General features: G+C 48.9%; 6 protein-coding genes across 6 annotated transcripts; 1 reads left to right on the forward strand and 5 right to left on the reverse strand.

The window, feature by feature from the left end:
* Window positions 1–401: 401 nt before the first annotated feature.
* Z518_03076 (uncharacterized protein) lies at window positions 402–3084 on the reverse strand (the record flags this gene model as incomplete). Its single annotated transcript, XM_013420102.1, has 4 exons — window positions 402–2000; window positions 2051–2236; window positions 2286–2844; window positions 2903–3084. 4 exons carry the CDS (start codon window positions 3082–3084, stop codon window positions 402–404), a joined length of 2526 nt encoding a protein of 841 aa, XP_013275556.1.
* Window positions 3085–4850: 1766 nt separating this feature from the next.
* Window positions 4851–6776, reverse strand: Z518_03077 (uncharacterized protein; the record flags this gene model as incomplete). Its single annotated transcript, XM_013420103.1, has 2 exons — window positions 4851–6540; window positions 6592–6776. The coding sequence occupies 2 exons, from the start codon at window positions 6774–6776 to the stop codon at window positions 4851–4853; spliced, it is 1875 nt and encodes a 624-aa protein (XP_013275557.1).
* A 1292-nt stretch (window positions 6777–8068) lies between these two features.
* Window positions 8069–9781, forward strand: Z518_03078 (uncharacterized protein; the record flags this gene model as incomplete). Its single annotated transcript, XM_013420104.1, has 4 exons — window positions 8069–8498; window positions 8607–9002; window positions 9036–9284; window positions 9345–9781. The coding sequence occupies 4 exons, from the start codon at window positions 8069–8071 to the stop codon at window positions 9779–9781; spliced, it is 1512 nt and encodes a 503-aa protein (XP_013275558.1).
* Window positions 9782–10378: 597 nt separating this feature from the next.
* Window positions 10379–11592, reverse strand: Z518_03079 (uncharacterized protein; the record flags this gene model as incomplete). Its single annotated transcript, XM_013420105.1, has 2 exons — window positions 10379–10466; window positions 10535–11592. 2 exons carry the CDS (start codon window positions 11590–11592, stop codon window positions 10379–10381), a joined length of 1146 nt encoding a protein of 381 aa, XP_013275559.1.
* Window positions 11593–11906: 314 nt separating this feature from the next.
* Window positions 11907–12896, reverse strand: Z518_03080 (uncharacterized protein; the record flags this gene model as incomplete). Its single annotated transcript, XM_013420106.1, has 2 exons — window positions 11907–12721; window positions 12770–12896. 2 exons carry the CDS (start codon window positions 12894–12896, stop codon window positions 11907–11909), a joined length of 942 nt encoding a protein of 313 aa, XP_013275560.1.
* A 3295-nt stretch (window positions 12897–16191) lies between these two features.
* Window positions 16192–18489, reverse strand: Z518_03081 (uncharacterized protein; the record flags this gene model as incomplete). Its single annotated transcript, XM_013420107.1, has 1 exon — window positions 16192–18489. One exon carries the CDS (start codon window positions 18487–18489, stop codon window positions 16192–16194), a length of 2298 nt encoding a protein of 765 aa, XP_013275561.1.
* Window positions 18490–19099: the final 610 nt, after the last annotated feature.

Here is a 19099-nt window from a genome sequence, read left to right on the forward strand (position 1 = left end):
GGAGACTGGACAGTCTTCGCTACTCTTCATCGAAGGTCAAAAGGTGGAGGGCTACTGTCAAGTCATTCTCATGTTGAACTCGTCAAATTGAACTTCACATCGAGTCGATACCGAAGGCAAGTGAGCCTGAAAGCCATAAAGGTAATGTACTGGGATGCATGTTGGAGTAGACCTAAAGATATTAAAGGCGGCGACGGAATGGCCGAATTTATCCGATTCTCCGCCAATCAAACATCGGCTCTCCTAAGCTCCTGATGACAACTGAATGCTTTCTCCCCTTTTCTGGAAACCGAAGTCATTCTCAGCACGATAGCCTCCCAACATGATTCATCAAAATCATAAACCCACCGGAATCTCTAGTACCTCCCTCTTGCTAGCCAGCATTAATATATTTTGTATTATCACTCCTCTTGCTGACGATTCTCAGTCCCAACTTCGAACGACTTTTGAACATTGATATCCCATTTCCATCCTTCATTTGTTGTCGAGCCCCAGCCGTCTGCTCCTTGTCGAAAAAGCCCAAAGAGTTCCGTAACCCAACTGCCCTTTTCACTTCCTACCGCCACCAGTTCAGTAACGTCTGGCTGTGTCGCATGTGTATGTTTGTCGAAAGGACTGGGAGGGTCTGGAGATGTCATTCCAGTCGCTTCAAAATCCGATCCTTCAGCTATACTCTTTTCCCGATCCACAATGGTTGCTTCATCACTTCGCCGACTGGGCAGAAATCTTCCCATTGGATTTTTGAATATCGCCGATCGAGGAGATTCCGCACCCAATACACTGGATTCTGCAGAGCTCGACATCCTATCCACTCTAACACTGCTCGCCCCTTTGTATTTGGTGGGATCTCCTGAGCCCAAGTGGCCAAATTCGGCTCTGACTTTTCGCGCGAACGACTCGTCGTTTGAATCGGTCGTCTGAATATGTTGCTGAGCACCAAAAAATGAAAGCGGGACGTAGGTCAGTTCCTTCCTGGTTGATGATGCGTGGATATTTCTCAACACCCGAACTGTCAATAATGTACAGGTAGATGAGGTGGGCTGTCCTCTCGTTCGACAAGGCAGCCGAAACTCCCTGGCAGAAAATTTTGCTTGCATCATGGTATCCGCATCACCTATAATATCAACCAGCTGAACAAACGCATTGTAGAGCTGCCATCGAATTTCTTCGTCGAGATCAAATCCACTAGGCCGGTTGACAAGAACTCTTAGAGTTTCACCAATCGTTGCATCGTCAAAGCATCGTAGTTGTTGCGATTGGGTTGGGGACAAGTCACCCGGCTGCAACGTAACATAAGGAAGTTGGCTTTGCGTTGCTGCTTGCACGAGAACATCGAAGCTTTTGCTCATACTAGGACGAAGCATAAAGCATGCCAAATGAACTCCTGGGGGCGGCAGACGGTCTGGTTGTGTACTCAATCTCATGCGTTCAAGTCGAGCCACCATATTGTCCCGATGAACTTGCATGCTCTTAGCAAGGGGATCCGCAATTTGTCCAACAGCTGCGAATCGATATCCAAGAGCAGCAAATTTGGCTGCTTCATTTCGATTTATCTGACGAGTGAGGAAGAGGTATTTTCCCCTGGCAATTACCGGAGGTGTGTTTCTATTCTCGGGATCCATTGTACGATAAGGATTCGCTGATAGACCTCGGAAGCCCATCTCGGTGTGGGTGGAAACATATATTGCACCAGTCTCCAGAGGTTCCTCGAATAAAACACCAATCCTCTCAAGTGGTTCATGGATCAAGTTAGCCAATTGTTGGGCCGCCACGCAGTAGAGTTGTTTGAAAATCGGGGCAAAATTGAGGGAAAGATCGCTCGAGTCATCCGGTGAAGTTGGGCCAGTGTAGCCAGGACGATATCGCCTTACTGCTGGATCAGTCTCGACGAATTCCTTCATGGCTGGAATGAGATCTTTTAATACTCCCCAGTTGTGAGAAGCTTTGAAGATCCACAGGAAGGTCGATTGAGACCGGTTGAGTTCATCTTCTCCGAAAGTCTGAGATCAGATGTTAGCTTACCGTGTGGACTCGAAAGAGGTAACGCCACCTTTTCCACATAACGATTGGTGATTTTTTCACTGGGGAGGATGCCCTCTTGGGTGACCATCAATTTACCATCCTCGTCAAAATAAGCACAGGCCAGAACTAGACGCTGAGCTTTGATTCGGGCACTGCGTTTGTTGCGACCTCGAATCGACGCCACGATGAGAAGTACCACACATGAACCCATTGACTATGAGATACATCAGATTGGTCCGACAGCCTCATGCAAATGAACTTACCAGGCAGGAAGCAATAAGGGCCGTTTGCTTCCTTGAGCTGCCGTGAACCGCCAGATTTCCTTTCCAGCTGTATATTGTTCCGACTGCAGCGGTCCAATGCATGCCTGATACAGCGAGGGCCATGATTGCGCCACAAAGAGCTCTCTTCCACCAGCTGTCTGTCCAGGTATCCCGAAGACGAAAAAAGGCGCTGAGAGCAATAAAGCTGGCCAATACTGCAATTATTGCAGCGGCCACTACGTTTTGAATTCGATATGAGCAGTCGTAATTTTCAATACCCAATTGACCCAGGTAATGCATCCCACAAACTGCTGCTCCAGTGAAGACTCCAGCGATGGCGACGTGGAATTGACGAGCCCTGGTGGGCATTCCAAGGAGGTAAAAGGCGAATAGGAGGACCGCGATGGGCATGAAAAATGAGACTGCCGTAAAGCCGGGGCTGTATAAAATCTGGCGTTGGGGATTTCCTTGCTCGAGTATGATAGCTCTGTTACCAACAAAATGCATAGCCCAGATGCCGATCCCACCCATGGTTATTGCCGAGGCGAGGAGGAGAAACCTGGCGGGAGGTGAGAAGAGAGCAAAGGTAGGATATGCAGGGGCAAAAAAAAATATACCAATTGTAGGCCCCTCGCGTCGACGTGCGACGTTGCAGTAACTCGAGAGTAGTGATGCATCCTATCAGAGAGGTGAAGAAAGACAGAACAATGTAACCAGCACTGTAGGAGGCGGCGGTATTGACGGAAGCAGTGGGGTCGACTGAGTATTGATGCCGTAGAAACAGGGCATCTTCATCCATTCGTGAAGGCCTCCCAAACGGTGGGGGTGGTTGGTCCGGATGATTAAGGTAACGAGCGAAGGAGGAACGAGAGTATGCGAGGCCGGATGAGGCTGATGCTTGAGGCAAGTCAAAGAGATCCCGAACGGGTGTCAAAATGCACGGGGGCAAGAAACGACAGATGGATGAGTTGGAAGGGACATATATTCACATATTATTCCCAAAAGCCCAATGACCTATTTGAATTGCCAGCTTCAACGAGGAAGTCACCTCCGACACAACGGAATTTCCCACAAATTATTCACAAGAGAGGGGTCATTCCGTATGGTTCCAGGGTCCAAAAAGCCGGAAAGCCCTGAATCTAGACCAGGGAGGAGCCATGAGAAAGGACATTGCTAGGGGCCTATGGGATGGACAAGAGGATGAGAAGCGAAAAGCGAATGATAAATCCGGTTGTGGCGCAAGGGAAGTCCTCTGGTGGTCATTCGAGCAAGGGGGGTCTAAAGGTTTGGATCCGGATTGAGTTTGAGCCTGACCAGGGTTTCTCGAATTGTTGCAGTCTGGCGCACCAAGGGCCGTGATTATGAGGCTGTCATTTGGAGATCCTAACAAGAACTGACAAGAGTGCCGGGAAAGTTTGGTGCGTCGAGGAGAGGAGGATAGAGGGCAGAGGCCGGACAATCCGAGAAAGGATGCGGAGGAGACAGACGAGGGAAACAAGAAGAGTATCCTGGTATCGGTGAGCTTGGTGTAGCGAGTTGACGTACAGTAGCGTGCCAGATGGAGTCGATGGATGCGGCTTGACTCGTGAGCCCGTGAGTCCGAGGGGGAACGGGGGAATTATCTAAAGCCACAGCAGGTGAAAGGTAGGAAGCGGGAATAGGAACAGGGAAAAGAGGCCAGGATACTAGTTGGGTGGGCCCAGAAGAACGCCACGGGAAAGAAGAAAGGGAATTAGGACTTAAAAAGGGACTCACGGTGATGGTGTATTGGTAAAAGTAAAAATAACCAAAGGCAGAAGAGGTGCGAATCGTCTTTGGCACTATTGTCGGCTGCTATTCCGATCGACAATCAGGCACGGACTTTGATCCCAGCAATCGAGTTATTAGCGAGACTTAGCCCACACCCAGATTGGCCAGCCTACAAAAGAGGATCAAAAAAAGACGAAAGACTAGTGAGCCCAAAAAACAAAGGACTTTGTCAATGGGGTCATGGGTATCCGGTACTTGCATGCTCCTACTGCACCCAGGACAGAAAATGTACCGTTTACCACTCTTGTCATGATACTCCCAACAAACTTCAAATCAATAGTTTGTCCGCGCATTCAACAGGGTCTCGGAAAATTCCCAGTCCCATATGACGGCAAGTTGAACGGACCACCAGTTTGTCAGCTAATGAGAAATCTCACACCTTATGCTCCACCATCCCTGGAGACCACCATCAGCTACAAATCCCACGTGTTGGAACGTGCCAAATCTCTTAGTTCCAGGCAGCCATCGTCCCTTGGGCCAGAACCTTGTTCATGACGATAAACAGATTGTTTTACACTTCTTCTTGTTGACAAGACTCTAAAACTGCGGAATACCAAATGCCAGCCGGCATATCCAGCCCCCTGCACGTCCGTCCCTAGTCCTTGGCTCGCAGCTGTGTCCCACCAACAATGCAGGTCAAGGCTCAAAACCTCACGGCAACAATAATCAAGGCAATGTGGCATTCAATGATGTTCTGGGTTAAATCGTCTATATCATTATAGTTTCAGTCCATACGTTTCTCCCTTTCTTTTTAAACTACTTGGGTCCAGGTTCCTTGCCTGAGCCGCCTGTGTGAGGTGCTGCATCCTCGTCCTCACTATCGCTAGCCAGGTCATAAGGCTCTGCACGCACGTTTCGTCTTCCACGACTCGACGACAGATTGTCCAGTTCATTCTCATCAAAATCTCCCGCCTCCACGTCTCGTGCTTTACCCATCGACCCATTGGCCAACGGCACACTCATATATCCTTGACCACGGGCTCTCCTTCGTCCTCGCCACACCCACCATCCAAACAGCCCAGCTGCAATCAAGACAAAGACCAGGGCAGCCTCGCCACTACGATAATACGCTCGCAGTTCCGCATCCTTGACTTTCTGCTTCTCATCTTCGATCGCGATGGTACTGTTGGGATGGCCACCAACACTTGTTTCACTGCCTGCTTTCTCGCCGTCAATCCGACTGTCAGTGGGTTTGCCTCCAATGCTGGCAATGTCCACCCCCATGAATCGATCCAACATGTCTCGACTTCTTCGGGGCCAGTCGAATGGCACCATGTGACTGGCATTGTAGAACAAAACATAGGTGAGGTTCCTTGCTTCTTGATAGATTCCGGCCGGCTCATCCTCAAACGTCCATTCGCGTTTCGGTGCCCAAACTCCGGGAGAAATCTCAAATCCGGTCCCTCCTAACCATTTCATATTGCCAATCATGTCTTCGGTGCCTAGATGGTTGCAGATCATGTCTTTCGCTCCACTGAACAACACGACTGGCACACCAGCTTCGAGGATTCCGGGCAAAAACTGAACCCCGGGTTTCGAGTGACTAGCTCGGAACGCCGAAGAGACCGCTCCGGAACATTCTGTCCATCCCGTTCGCTTGTCCGGGTTGATGTGCAATGCAGTGATTACATCTTGTCGCCGCAGGTACGGGGTAACAGTCTTCAGATCCGGGGGCCACGCCATTCCACAAGACGGCCAATTGTCTTGAAGTCGGATGTCGTACATGTTGTAGCACTTGCCATTCTGCTTGGACACCATCAAAACCGTGGATAGAACGGTCTCGCAGGCGCTGACATCCACTTTTTCATCTCCGCCAGGCCGACCCAGTGCGGCAATGCACGATGAATGTGCAGCCTCGACCTTTTGAGCTTCAGGAGTTCCTCCTTGGATGAGATTCTCCTGATATGCGAATGGCAGGTACGACTGGTACTGCTCCGAGGGGGCAATCCAGCCGTTGCCGATCAGAAGACCTTTGATGTTCCAAGTTCGTTTTCCATTTGCTCTTTGTACGACATTGCGTTCGAGGATGGCTTTCGTGATATAGGGTATATGTTGTCCGGCGTAAGATTCGCCGGCAAAGTAAAGGTCATCGGATTCGTACTGTGGAAATAATGCAAACCACTTCTCCAGAAATATGAGGAACTGATCTGCCATCTCTTGTAGTTCGTGAAGATAGCTGTCCGTGTTCACGTAGCTGAATCCAGTCCCTACCGGATTATCCACGAACAACAGATTGGCAAATTCGTCCCAGGAACCTTCATTGTATTCCAGTCTTCCCCCTTCTTTTACCCGGTAAGGACCCAACTCCATCAAAGCTCCATCCATTGAGCTACACCCTGGTCCGCCATTTAACCAGATTACGGTCCGTGGCCGGTCAGCAATGTGTCGGTTTTGGAAATGCCAGAAAAAGAGATGTCCATTGTGCTCTGGCGTGATTTCAACGTGCCTACTCTCGAGTCAATACTCCCTCTTATGAACCATTAGCGTCTTCTCATACCCGGCATGCATCCTCAAAAGAGGTCCGGACGGCTGTCCAGGCAGCGAATGTACAAAATAATCCGCCGCGGTTTTTTCCGTTCTTGCCGGAGATGCCATTAGAAGGAGGGTGGCCAATGCCCACGGTAATAACCGTCTCAGCCATGATTCTGGAGTCTTTCGGAGTGGAGGATTAGGACCGGCCATTCTGTAATGAAGGTCGAGGAAACGAAGACAGAAGGGCTACCGGCCAGCTGACATTTCCTGGGGAATTTGGAAGCAAGCACAGACGGATGTGGAATAATAGACAATAGTTTTGTCCAGTAGAAAATTCTAAGAGATGAAAAGACACAATGTTGAGGAAATAAGGGTGAAGAGGGCGAACGGCGTCAAAGGTATTGACATATTTTTATTGCGAAATGGCCATAGCCATGGGCAAATGGAAAAACGCCCCCCTGTTGGAGTGACAAAGTAGTGGCAGTGTCTCTATTGCAGCCGGATTCTCACTGGAACCAAGGTCCGTGGCTGCGCTTCCCCGTAGCATGCCGAGGCGGGCCTAAACCGAATCTGTACGCCGCGCGTCTTGTCATCTAGGGCGTGCGCAGATCACAGCTCAGCTTCTCGCAACAGCCAAGGAAACCCTTTTGAAACAACAGCCCGCCAGAACTCCCAATCCTCCAGAATGCTCAAACAGAAATTCCCCTACAACCTCTAATCGGATACCTCCTCTTCCGTAATTGCTTGGCTCCACAGTACTGTCTGGAATTGAAAACTCTGCGTCGTCTCTCTTTGAATTGGAGAGCAGAGTCTGACATATGTTGCGCCTGAGGAGACTCGACTTGTTTCAGGGGAAGACTCCGACGATAACTATGTTGGCTAGAGAGAGGAATGCTGAGGAAAAAAAAAAAAAAAAAAAACAAAAAACAAAAAAAAAGAAAAAAAAAGGCCCATAGTGATGAAGACTCCGCTCGTCGCATGTAAGTCACTTCACGAGGCTTTCCACCGAGCCGAGGCCTCAATGCCCTCTTTTCTTGGATCGGAGTACTTTTCAAAGCCATCTAGCTGAATACCCATACCATCACGGTGAATATGGTATTGAGTCACGCAGACGTTCTCTTCCGCCGGGTTCAATTTTCTGACCGCATCCTGTTTTGGAAGAATTGAATGCTATCGTCTTTTTCTGCCACACTCACTCCTCACCCGATGAGAAAATTCTAGCTTCTATATGGCTCCGTTCATGCTCTCAATGGAGAACACAAGCAGTTGGTGCACAATTGGTCCATTGAAGGTTTCAATGAATGGCCTTCGACATGAGCCTGACTTCTCTCCTCTTCGCCTTTGCAGCTTCAAATTTCAATCTTTCATTGCCTACTCCAGCTTTGACTGTACTACTATGTTTGTGATCATCTTGTTCCAACAAGCGTCTTCATCAAAGTCCACTGTTCATTGACCTCTAGGACTCATTTTCAATGGCTCGTCCGTGCATGAGGGACACTATCATGGGGACTTGGGGCTCTACCGCTGCTCATGATGATTCTGAGAGAATTGCCATCGACGACATGAAGAATATGATCAATCAAGTTGTCCCTCCCAAAGATCGTGGAACGTCCTGGTATCGTAAAGCCATGGCTACTATCGACAAACCTATTGTCAAAGGGAAGTTCTGCCGCATTGGAAAGTTCGGTCCCAGTCAGAACATGCAAAAGAACTACCTTACTTCCAAAGTTGGAGTTAACATTGCCGAAGAGTATCTCAACAAGCCACTTCCACCTCTTCCTCAATCACCATATTTTGAATACATGTTTGCGGATGCTGGTATCGAATCCAAGAAGCCCAGTGCCCAAAGTTCAGATGATGATCATGGTGGCCTTGGTGAACTTGCTGCCCAATTCGCTATTACACCGTCTGGTGTTGATATCTCCACCAAAGGTAGGTTATATATTGTTTTTCCCAACTTCACTAAATGCGAAACAGACAGCCGCTTCGTAGCTCTTGGCGCCGACTTGGAGGCTCATGTGGACGAGGCTGAGGAGAGAGCAACCCAAGCCTTCTACAACAACTTCAAGGCTGCAGGATCGCCAACGTCTTTCTATGGGAATGTCCAACAACGTCCAGGCTCTGAACTCATCCAATGCGAATTCAGCTATGGTCAGACCCATCCAAAGCAGAATGTCATTCTTGCGCCAAAATCCCAGAAGTCCAAGGCTGGCAAAACTAATGGTTTCTTCCCGTCGTCCACCTTTCAGCAAATGGTCACTGCACCAGCCGTCAAGTATCCAAGCTCCGATACCATCCAGAGAGGTGCGTCAAATGACAACGCATCCAAGCTTTGTTCTCACATGTTTCCAGTCACCAAGCGAAGTGCTCGAGACTCCTTCGTTACCATGTCCACTCCCAATGGCTCAAACGGCAGTCCATATCTCTTGTTCCCGTGTCTGCCATTCATCATGTGACTAACAATCCCAGACTACAAAATCAACCTCTTATCCACCAAAAAGATCCGCGTCGCACTCCAACAAATTGATCAGGATGTCGAGCCCATGCGCGCTGTCTCCATCTACAGCATCCCATCCACACCCACTTATTCTGTGATCACCATTGACTCTGACGATGACGATGTCATTTTTGTCTCCGAACGCAAGCTTCCCCGAGCAGCTTTGACCGGATACTCAGGCCAATTCGAGAGCTACGAAACCGAAATCCTACTTCCTCATGGTAAGTACTAGTCCTCCCGTCCGACCATTCTCCCGCTTCAAAATCTAAACATTTCTGCAGCGCGTTCCCATTCCCCCTGCCCCTTCACCACAGGCGACCCGCTCCACGCCAACAACGAATTCACCCACATCAACTTCATACCATGTCCCATCTGGCCCGCGACAGATTACACGCGCGACAACCTGTCCGGCCTGCCCGGCCTCACCGCCACTTTGATCTATGCAGAAAAGGAATCTCAGCGTGCTGCCCAACGGCTCACCTGCACTCCATCCGAAGAGAACCTGCGTCGCGAAGTCCATCTCGAATGTGCCTCTGCCCGTCTCGAAGGTGTTGCTGTCGGCCAATATCGCTACTATCAGGGCCATATGAGCTTGGAGGAATACAAGGCTGCGAGGATGTGTATTTGCTGGGACTTTTGCTGGTGCTCAAAGCTTTGTACTATCTATGCAGACGTGAAATGCCCTTGCTCCAAATGGATTGTCTTGCACAAGGATTAGGTAATGAAACGAGCGTCGGTGATCGGTTGATCTCAGAATGATGCCGTGGTTGGTGGCATCGCGCTCTCCTGGAGAGGAACATATCCGATATATATAGATCGGTTCAATGAATTGTTCCTAAAACATTTTGTCCCCTTGCTACGACCATCGAAAGAGGTGCGCATCCCGCCCCTATGTATGCACCCCAGCCAGCAATATTTCCCTAGAATAGGTCCGTCTAAAAGGCGTGTGTGGAGGTTTGTGCAAGCGAAGGATTATAGCGCTCGTATCGGCTCGTTGCGTGTGTGCACGCAGCGAGAGCATCAATGAGAAGAGTTGGAGACCGGAATGTGAGAACCACCCAAGCTTAGTGGGCGAATACGGGCGAGAAGGAGAAGGAGAAGAAGGGACCACATAAATTTAGGGTTGAACGATTTAAGTTGTTGCATTTTCAGACTTTGTATGTCTTTGCATGCACTTTGCTACCACTATCGCTACCTCCCTCCTGTTTGAACCATGATCCCAATATCAACGATGTGATGTTGATGACATCTTTCTTTCATATTCCTTTCTAACTCGAGTTACCACCTCTGATCCCATCTTGTCTCAGGCTGTGCCTCATGCTGATGTTCCGCTGAACCCGATCCGGGTCAAGAGCGAGTCCACGGTGTCAAGAGACCCTTGAAAAGCTCGAATGTAGTTCTGCCTGTGTGAGAAGTTCCGTCAGCATTTGAAGGCCCTGTGCAGGCAAGAGCAGGATATGGTATGGTATACAATGCAGATATGGTATGCTTACCAGGAGGAGGGGCGATAACACCGTGCGACCTGGCCATGAAAACGCTGTCTTCAGGGTGGATTCCATCTTGGTCAGTCGATTCAGAGGTTGCAGATAAGGTGAGAATAGATTGGCTCGAGACCACAGTGTCCCGTTCTTGTAGAGCGCTGGACATGGAGGCAGATGCTTGCTGCAAATTCTTTGCGGGAAATGAGATGAGAGTCCCAGGTTGTAGAGATCCGAGGTCGATGTCACTGGCGGCTTCAGCGTTGTTCTGGTTGTTTGAGGAAACACCTGAGACGGGAACAAGTGGTAGAGAAGACTCAATGCTAGACAAGGGTTCGTCGCAAGGAAGCAGACCAGACTTCGCTTTTGATTTTGGTGCCATGACAGGTTTTGGTGGAACAGTCTTCTTCATAGCATGCTTGGACATCTTCTCGGTTGGTGTGGGAGTGTCCTTGTCTCTGACTACATTCTTCATCCTCTTGACGGCGGATTTCACACCTTCCTCAGACTCGAAATCCGCATCGTCATCGACTTCAGACTTGACCGCAGCGCTGATCAGGTATTCTCTGTCGCTGTCCTCAAGCGATTCATGTTGGGAGTCTTCAGGATCATCGAAGACCGAGAGATCGAGCTTTCTACCGCGACTTTGGCGCTTAGAAACAACGGCAACTGGCTCTTCACCGTTACTCCCGGACTTGACTAGATCGGGTGCGTTTGTGTCGCTCATAGCTTCAGCTTTTCGCTTATGTAACCCGTTTCCTTTGTTGACGTTCTTTGAATTGAGGACCTGAGTGTTGCCTGGACCTAGAGATGCTCCGAAGGCTGTTGAGCTTTCGATCTTGTCCTTGAGTCTCGAAAATCGCTTTCGCGCAGCGCCAACGTTCAAGCCTGTAGCAATGGTCAAGGCTGGGAAATCAATCTGGACGTTGTCAGGAAGATTTGCGGCCACGTCGATCTGGTCAATGTATCGTACCTTTCCATTCCCACTTGAGTGTTGGAAACACTTGTACAGAAAAACAAGATTTTCGTCCACAGAGGTCCTTGGAGGCATGATGGCAGCAAGCAACGGTATGCAAGTCAATCTGCGGAAAGAGGTTTGTAGAAAGTTGAAAGAGAGAGGAGGGTTGTGTGAGAATAGTGAAGCGAGACATTTGCACGAAGTGAGCCTCCAGCAGACAATTCAAGTGATGCTCTGTGTTTGAATCGATTTCGCGCCAAGCTCCGGTCAATCCAGGCTCTCGGCGAGGGGACCAAGTCATATAGACGCGGCGAGCACTGTGTGTGAGGTCGACAACCTGAAACCGAAAATGGTTGTGGCTCAGACTCTTTCAAAGACATTCAGTCTAATCTGATTCCGGACCTTTTTCATGTCTTCATCTGAACATCATTCGCTTCATCGGGTGTAACTGTAATTTCCTTTGTTCCAACCTGATATCTCATAAGAGACTCCATCAAAACCTCTTTCAGAACTGTTTGCGCTCCCCGAGAAGCAGCGACAGCACTGTCCACTAACTCTTCAAAGCCAATTCCTCCGTCGATGTCTTGTTTTGACACAGAACCAGTTGACCAGATCTCCACAATCTCATCTCGCGATGAAAGGTAACCCACCAAGCAACTGGCAAGAATTTCTTGATGTTCAGCGGAAGAAGGATCCAGAACTCTCAGAGGCTTTGAATCTGGGCCCGAGACAATTGCACCCACTCCAGCGGCCAATAGATCCAGACAATCGATTTTGGCATCGGCAATGGCAGCCATGGCCACGTTGATACATCCTGCTATCACATTGAACAATCCAACTCCTGCAACGCGGTCACCATGGTTCAGATTGTCTTCTGCTTCAAGGATGGTCACTGCAATATCAATCGCGCTCTTCGGCCATCTGTCTGGTATGATTGTTCCCTTCAAAGCATTCTCCAAATGCATTCCAAGGTCTTTTTCTGTAGAATCTCGAATGTATCCTTGACGGGTACGAGTTGCAAAAGGAGCAAACTTGACTGATGCAGTCAATTGTAGATTTGGTGAAAAGGAGGCCGTTCTTGGTAAGGGCTTTGGTCCATGCACGGAACATGACAATTTTATGGTGGAGGCTGTGGGTAGAATGGTCTGCTTTGATCCATTGTTGTTTTCGAGTTCGAGATATGCTGAGCCACCAGCACTTGGGACTATGCCGGTTTGAAGGACTGAATCGTCAATGCGTATAAAAAGTAAACGAGGCAATAGTCACATACAGATCTTGCGCAGTTCATTTGGCTTCCTCACTCGATCTGTGAGCGATTTCACAGCGCGAGGGGAAAGCGCGAATATTGGGGGGGTGCTGACACCCGCAGGCCCATTAATTCGTCGCCTGTCAGTCATGACATCGCAGATGTTTGTTGACAAAGAGCGGACATCCAAGTCCAACTTGGACTAAATATATGAGAGGAATTAAACGGGCAACAATGAAAGCTAAGCTGTGAGTTCGACGAAATAATGCCAAGTAATTTTCCATTTTTGGAATGACGCGATGCAGCCCTGATAATGGACTGGACTATAGGGCCTCATTCTTGCCATGTTATGCATTCCGGCCCGCCACACGGTACCCAGACGGTCGGTTTGGGTTTCTCGAGAGACTTCTACAGTCTCTCGCAAACCCGGCTTCACCCCAAACGCAACTCGAATTATTACCTCTACTGCAAAGGGTTCGGCTGCTTTACCATTAGTAGTTTAGGGCTTTCTGTTCCGATCGTCAGTCACATAAGAGACTCTTTTTGGCAGTTTCATCATTACCATCAAATACACAAAATATTGACGAAACTCTAGCCAAATTTTGAAGCCAGTATAAAAGCAGCAGCAGAATTCTATTTGTAGTATTCGACCTGTCTGGTGTCTTTTGGCGCAAAAGTGCGGCGGATTCGGGGTTGCCGGGTTTGATGATTTCACGTTCTCTGCTTGTTGCGGTGCTGACGATAGTGGTTGGTGGTAATGGTGTTTCAGGCAGTGGCCCTCCTGACCTGGCCCTTTCAGCTGGCGTGGCTGCCCGAACCGTGGACTAGATTGCGTGGTTGATAGATGACTTCGCGAGGTTCAGCTTGTTGAGGATCTGATTGGAGGTCGGTTATTCCCTGCTCTTCCTTGTGTATGCTATGTACCACCACCGCCAAATTTCTTTGCAGTAGCGAATCCTGTAATTCTTACCACATTCGGTGCCATTTGGGTTCGTTGTCGCTCGAGTTCATGGAGTTGTCAGCATGCTCCCCTATGACGACCGCTTTTGGCAGCTCATTGTCAACAGTATCACCGCAGGCGCGTCGACCGCAGAGATTGTTGAACAGCTGAGGCTGTCGGAGAGTCTTGTTAAGCGGTATCGCCGCAATATCGAAATGTTTGGTGTTCACAATCCTCCTCCTACCAATGTCCCTCATCATCGACAGATTCATGCTGTCACGCGAGAGGCACTCAAAGACTTGCTTGTGGGGAACCGGTCGGCGTATCTCGACAAGATCCAAGACTGGCTTGCGGAGTGGCATATCGAGGTGTCAATATCGACAATTAGCCGGTGCCTGAACAGAATCAACATTAGCCACAAGAAGACACCAGGGCATCATTCCGCAACCTTTTCCGAAAACAAATCAGTGATCGGGACTCGATTGTGGCGGTCGCGGAGGAGGATTCGGTAGTGGTCAGAGTCTGCAGCTGGGTGTGGCCCATTGTCACCAATCGAAAAAGCCAGTTTGACGATCCCAGCTCTTTTCCGGTGATGCAGACCCTGGATCACAATCTGAATGAACACTGCTTGAAGATGGTAGAGTTAATTAAGCACGAAGGCATTGAGGTACGTAAGTTACCTGATCCTATGTCCGTTCGGAGTGTCGAAATAAATCAATGTTGTTGAAAGGCACTTCGTTGGAACGAGCATCTGTGACAAATTGATCATCCACCCGACTATTGGCGTCGTGGGCATACGCCTCTATTAGTCAGTTGGAGCAAGGAACTGGCGAGGATAGATGACATCGAGCAGGGAGTCCTGCCCTGGCATGCAGGAGGAAAAGCTCTTTTCAGCGCTTGACTTCGAGCAGAAAAGTCATACTTCCTATTCCTGGAGATCTGGGATGAGAGCGGATTCCACAGCTCAGATCCCAAATAAGACTCCTAGATCCTCAGAGGTGGAAGGAATAGTCTGAATGAGCAATCTCTGGGGCTCTTTGCTTAGTCATTCACATGCTAGCGCCGACTTGCTTGTCAGCCGCGCCCATTTCACGAACTGCATTGCGACATGCTGACCGCAATTGAGCTGGCAGGAGAGGTGAAGATACCATCCTCTCGCGAGATTCTCCTGAGGTGATTATTGACACATCTTCAAGGGTTTGAATAGTCCAGCAGGTCACGTGGTGATATATGCCAAGACCTGCAAGTCCCAACGGCTCCTTCTTCGCTTCAACTGAATTTCATCTTTAGCTTCGCTATCAACAACCTCATGTTTACCGCCGTCTTCCACTGTTCTGCTGAGTATCCTGTCTTGCCTCAGGAACACGTTAGTGAGTCTCTCTGAATATTGCTCTCTTTTTCCTCCCTCAACTCCCTTGATGAAATTCATCATACACCAAGTTCCGGCGACTTTTCTATGAGCCTTTGAACTAAAACATGCACTACCATCTGACACAAGAGCACATGATCATTCTATTGTAGACTCATTGCGTATAAACGTGAGGTTATCTGACATTACGAGGCACAGAATTGCGGCGATCTTGCAGCTTGAAGAAGCATGGTCGACAGAACCAAAGGTGAGCTCTTCAATTTTCTTTGCTCCTCTCAATGAAGACCACATAACTTTTCCAATGATGATCAAAGGTTTTCTCAATCAGTTCTGCTTCTGAATCTCATTGAAGAATCCATTACCAAAGCTTACCAAATTTTCTGATCTCCGTCCGTGTCAACGATGCTCATATTTCAATTACTGCTTCTCGAGGCTTCAATTTTGCTGACAAACACCTTCATTTTAGGTGTTCCACTCCAACAGAACTGCCGTCTCAGTCCCTTACCCCATTCGTAGCGCCACACCGATTCAATAAAGATAAGTGGGTGACCACATCCCAAACACGGCCCTTCGGCTTTTCCTTTTCTATGATGACACCAAGTCTATCCATTCTCCGAGTTCTCCTTTTATCAAGGCGACACCCTTCCGAACATTTCTATTGAAGCTCAATCTGAATTTCAAGTCTCCGTCCACACTCCCTGATACCGGACTTGCGTCTTCTCACCTTTACATGTCACATGGCATGGCGAGGGAGGGATGCGGGAAGGAGAGGTTGTGGAGTTGCCTGCGCCGGAACCTGAGAGGAAGAGAGGAGTTGAATGGGGTCCAAATGTTCTCGCTGCCTGTGCAGATCGCGCTGGTTGGGGCGTCGTTATGAGGTCTTGATCGATGCAGCTGTTTCGACAGGGAAGGGACTGACGTATACGGCTTATCTGATTTCGTTTCTATCTTGTTTTGGCGTGGCGACTGGTGTTGTGTTGTAAAGAGGACAAGTAAGCTGACCATCTTTATAAGGTTCGTTCCCTCGTTCATTTATTTGATTACCGCACACCCTTGGAGCGGGAATTCCCTGCTTCCATGTAGCGTGTGTTGAATAGAAAAACATGGTCCAAAAGCTAGAACATGGACACAGTCATGTCACTCATCATCGTAGCCTTCTGCGATTTCGATCCCAATTCGTTCCTCTTGCCTCCCAGCCAGACTGTCAAGTTTCATAACCAACCTGTCCACTGTTCTCGCCTGCCATGGGACAAATTTGCTTCCGTTTAATTCGACGTCGCTCAATCTTTGCACGACGTTGTCCATCCCAACCCCAGTGCGTTTCTCCTTTTCCATGTCGCGGATCTTATTCACCAGACCAACGAGTGTCCCTTCAATGGCGTCACTTGTTCGATCCATTTCAGTCAGGACTTCCTTTTCGTTTTGTGCGTAGTTGGAGAAGGCGTCCACCACGCCGTCATCTTCTTGCAAGTCCAATCCCTCCCAAACCGTCTGCAGACGAGAGAAGAGCGCAATGAAATGGTCGATTTGATTGAGGAGATCCTTCAACATGGTCATCCAGTCATCATTCGTGATAAAAAGTGCCGCATTCAGAGCTCTCAGATAGGCGCGATGCGCTTCCGCCAGCGTTCTGGGATCACTGGGCTGAGAACGACCACCAGAGCCGGAAGCATCATATGTACCATGTGACACTTCGGTCATTTTCATCTGGTCTCCCGTCGAGGCCGTGCAGGGTCTGGATGACTTTGCAGACAGTATCCCTTTATCTCCTCCGTCGATCCATTTGCGGAAATGCGTCCAGCTGCTCTGAATCACCTCGCCTTGGAGATATGCTTCAAGCTCATTGGTCACAAACACAGCCTTGCTGGCACATATCCAATATCTTCTCGTTCTTTTTGCTCTCCTATCTTCTCTCGACCTTCGAGCTGCAAGTTTTGCTTGCCCTACTCTTGAAGCGCTTCTCGGTGGACCCAGAGGAGAAGGATGACATCTGCGTTGTGACGTAAGTTTCCATAGTGCAGATAAATGAAGATCTGCCCGGCGTATGGAAAGCAGATACGCATTTATCAAGGCGTAAGTCTGAATATCTTGAGAAGACAGGAATATGTGTAAGGGTGAAGATGGTGGGATGGTAATATAGAGGAGCGTTGGTGTAGGCAATAACGTCGCGATCATCTGTTGACCATGCTGAACATCAACTGTTTTGAGAGACAGGATCTTCTTCGCAAAGTGAAAAACATCGTCTTCGCCATCTTCATCACCTCGTAATGCCACAAGCTCGGCCATTGTTTTGCTCAAAATGCCGTTGATTTCCGCATCCTTGATGGCTAAGTCATCGAGTCTGCCAATATTCCTCACCGGGCGAGCAGCTGTCTGTGTTTGCTGGCGATTCGTTATACGCTCGTCGGCATGTGCCACTAACGAGACCGTAAATTCGCCATGATCGAGGAGGACATAACGCAAGATGACCTGAAGCAACTGCATCACTAGAGGTCGAGGAAGGATTTGCGACAACGCATTTTCAGATATACTCTGATTAATTGTCGACAAGACGTTTTCCAACAGCGATGAATTCAAAGGATACCGAAGAGATTCCAGCAGTCCCAAATGCCTGGGAAGGAGGAGTATTGTCGGGTTGCTTGAACCTTGCAAAGTGGAGGCAACAGAAAGTGATTGTGAATTCAATTGATTCAATGCACTTCCTATCATTAGTAAAGCGTTGCTAGCGCCTGCGTTGACAAAGTTTGGTTGTAACGAGGGGTCAACCAGGAAAGCATCTGTCGTTGACAAGAGATGAGGGTTTGGTTTGACGAGGAAATCCTCGGCGCCAGAAGTTGGTAGCTTGCCGTATAGGACCCAGAGGGAGACCGCTCGCATCCAAGCTCTCTGTGCAACCGTCAAGAGATCAATAGCCATGTCTTCGATATCCGAGTAACCTGTGTGTGTTTCGTGCTCCAGGAGGTCGAGGATACTGGCACTAGACGGTCGGTGTGTACCTTTGGCATGCTTCAGTTCGGGGTCCAGATGCTGTACCACGAACCAGATCCATTCCAACCGTCTTGTCCAAGGTGCGAACTCGGTAACAATTGTGCTCAATGGAACGATTTCATATGCTCCAACATATCCGGCATCTTTCTTCAATATCGCTGACTCAACTTGTATGATCTTATCCATGAACCTGCCCAGATGGACATCTGCTATAGAAGCACTCACAGCACGGCAAACCATAGACCAGTGACCGGTCGACGATTTTGTGGTCGCACCTTTGATCCGCACGTGCAAGTCGTGAAGATGCGCGAGGGTTTCTAGCATTGCCCGTTCTGGTGGAGAAACGTATTGGTTGAAGCCGTTCTCGTCTCCCCCTTCAGATTGCTTTTCTTGAATCCATATTGGCGACTGAAGCCCGGATAATGATAAGAGGATTTCATGAAGCATTTCGAAGGTCTGGACGACGGTCGGGGACGCATACGAGGCTGAGGATCGCGACAAAGGTCGAACGAATGCTGGAATTCGTGTGGAGATTGACACCAGAGTACTAGCCGCCCGAAAAGTTCAAAGCGACACATTGCAGGACTTGAGGCCCATTACGGAATTTTTCAAACTGAATCACGGTCAATGGTGGACGCGTACCGGTGATTGGATCGAGTTGAGTGTTGTCGGTCTGGAGAGCTGATTTGTTGCCAAAAGGTAGTAGGGCAAGACATAGTGATATCTATGTTGTATAATTGTATGGCGTCAGGCGTTGAGGACTTTCCCTACAGGCAAAGTCCCCATGTCAGTGCCAGACTAATGGATAGATCCTCGAGGTAGGTTAGCCGAATTCGAGGCGGGCGACTTTGCCTGCCTGCGGATTGCATCACTCACTTCAACTCTTATTGAGTCCATCATATTTATTCGCGAACGTTCTTGACTAAGACGCCAGTTGCCTTGCCTGCATTCGGTTTTCGTTTTAATCAGCCCCTCTGCAATCTGTCTTTTGTCACTCTTTCAACTCATCTCTCAACCATCGACTCTCCGACTCTACCTCCTCATCTGAAGCGGCGTT

The sequence above is a fragment of the Rhinocladiella mackenziei genome (genome assembly GCF_000835555.1).
Source record: "Rhinocladiella mackenziei CBS 650.93 unplaced genomic scaffold supercont1.2, whole genome shotgun sequence".
Taxonomy (NCBI): domain Eukaryota; kingdom Fungi; phylum Ascomycota; class Eurotiomycetes; order Chaetothyriales; family Herpotrichiellaceae; genus Rhinocladiella; species Rhinocladiella mackenziei.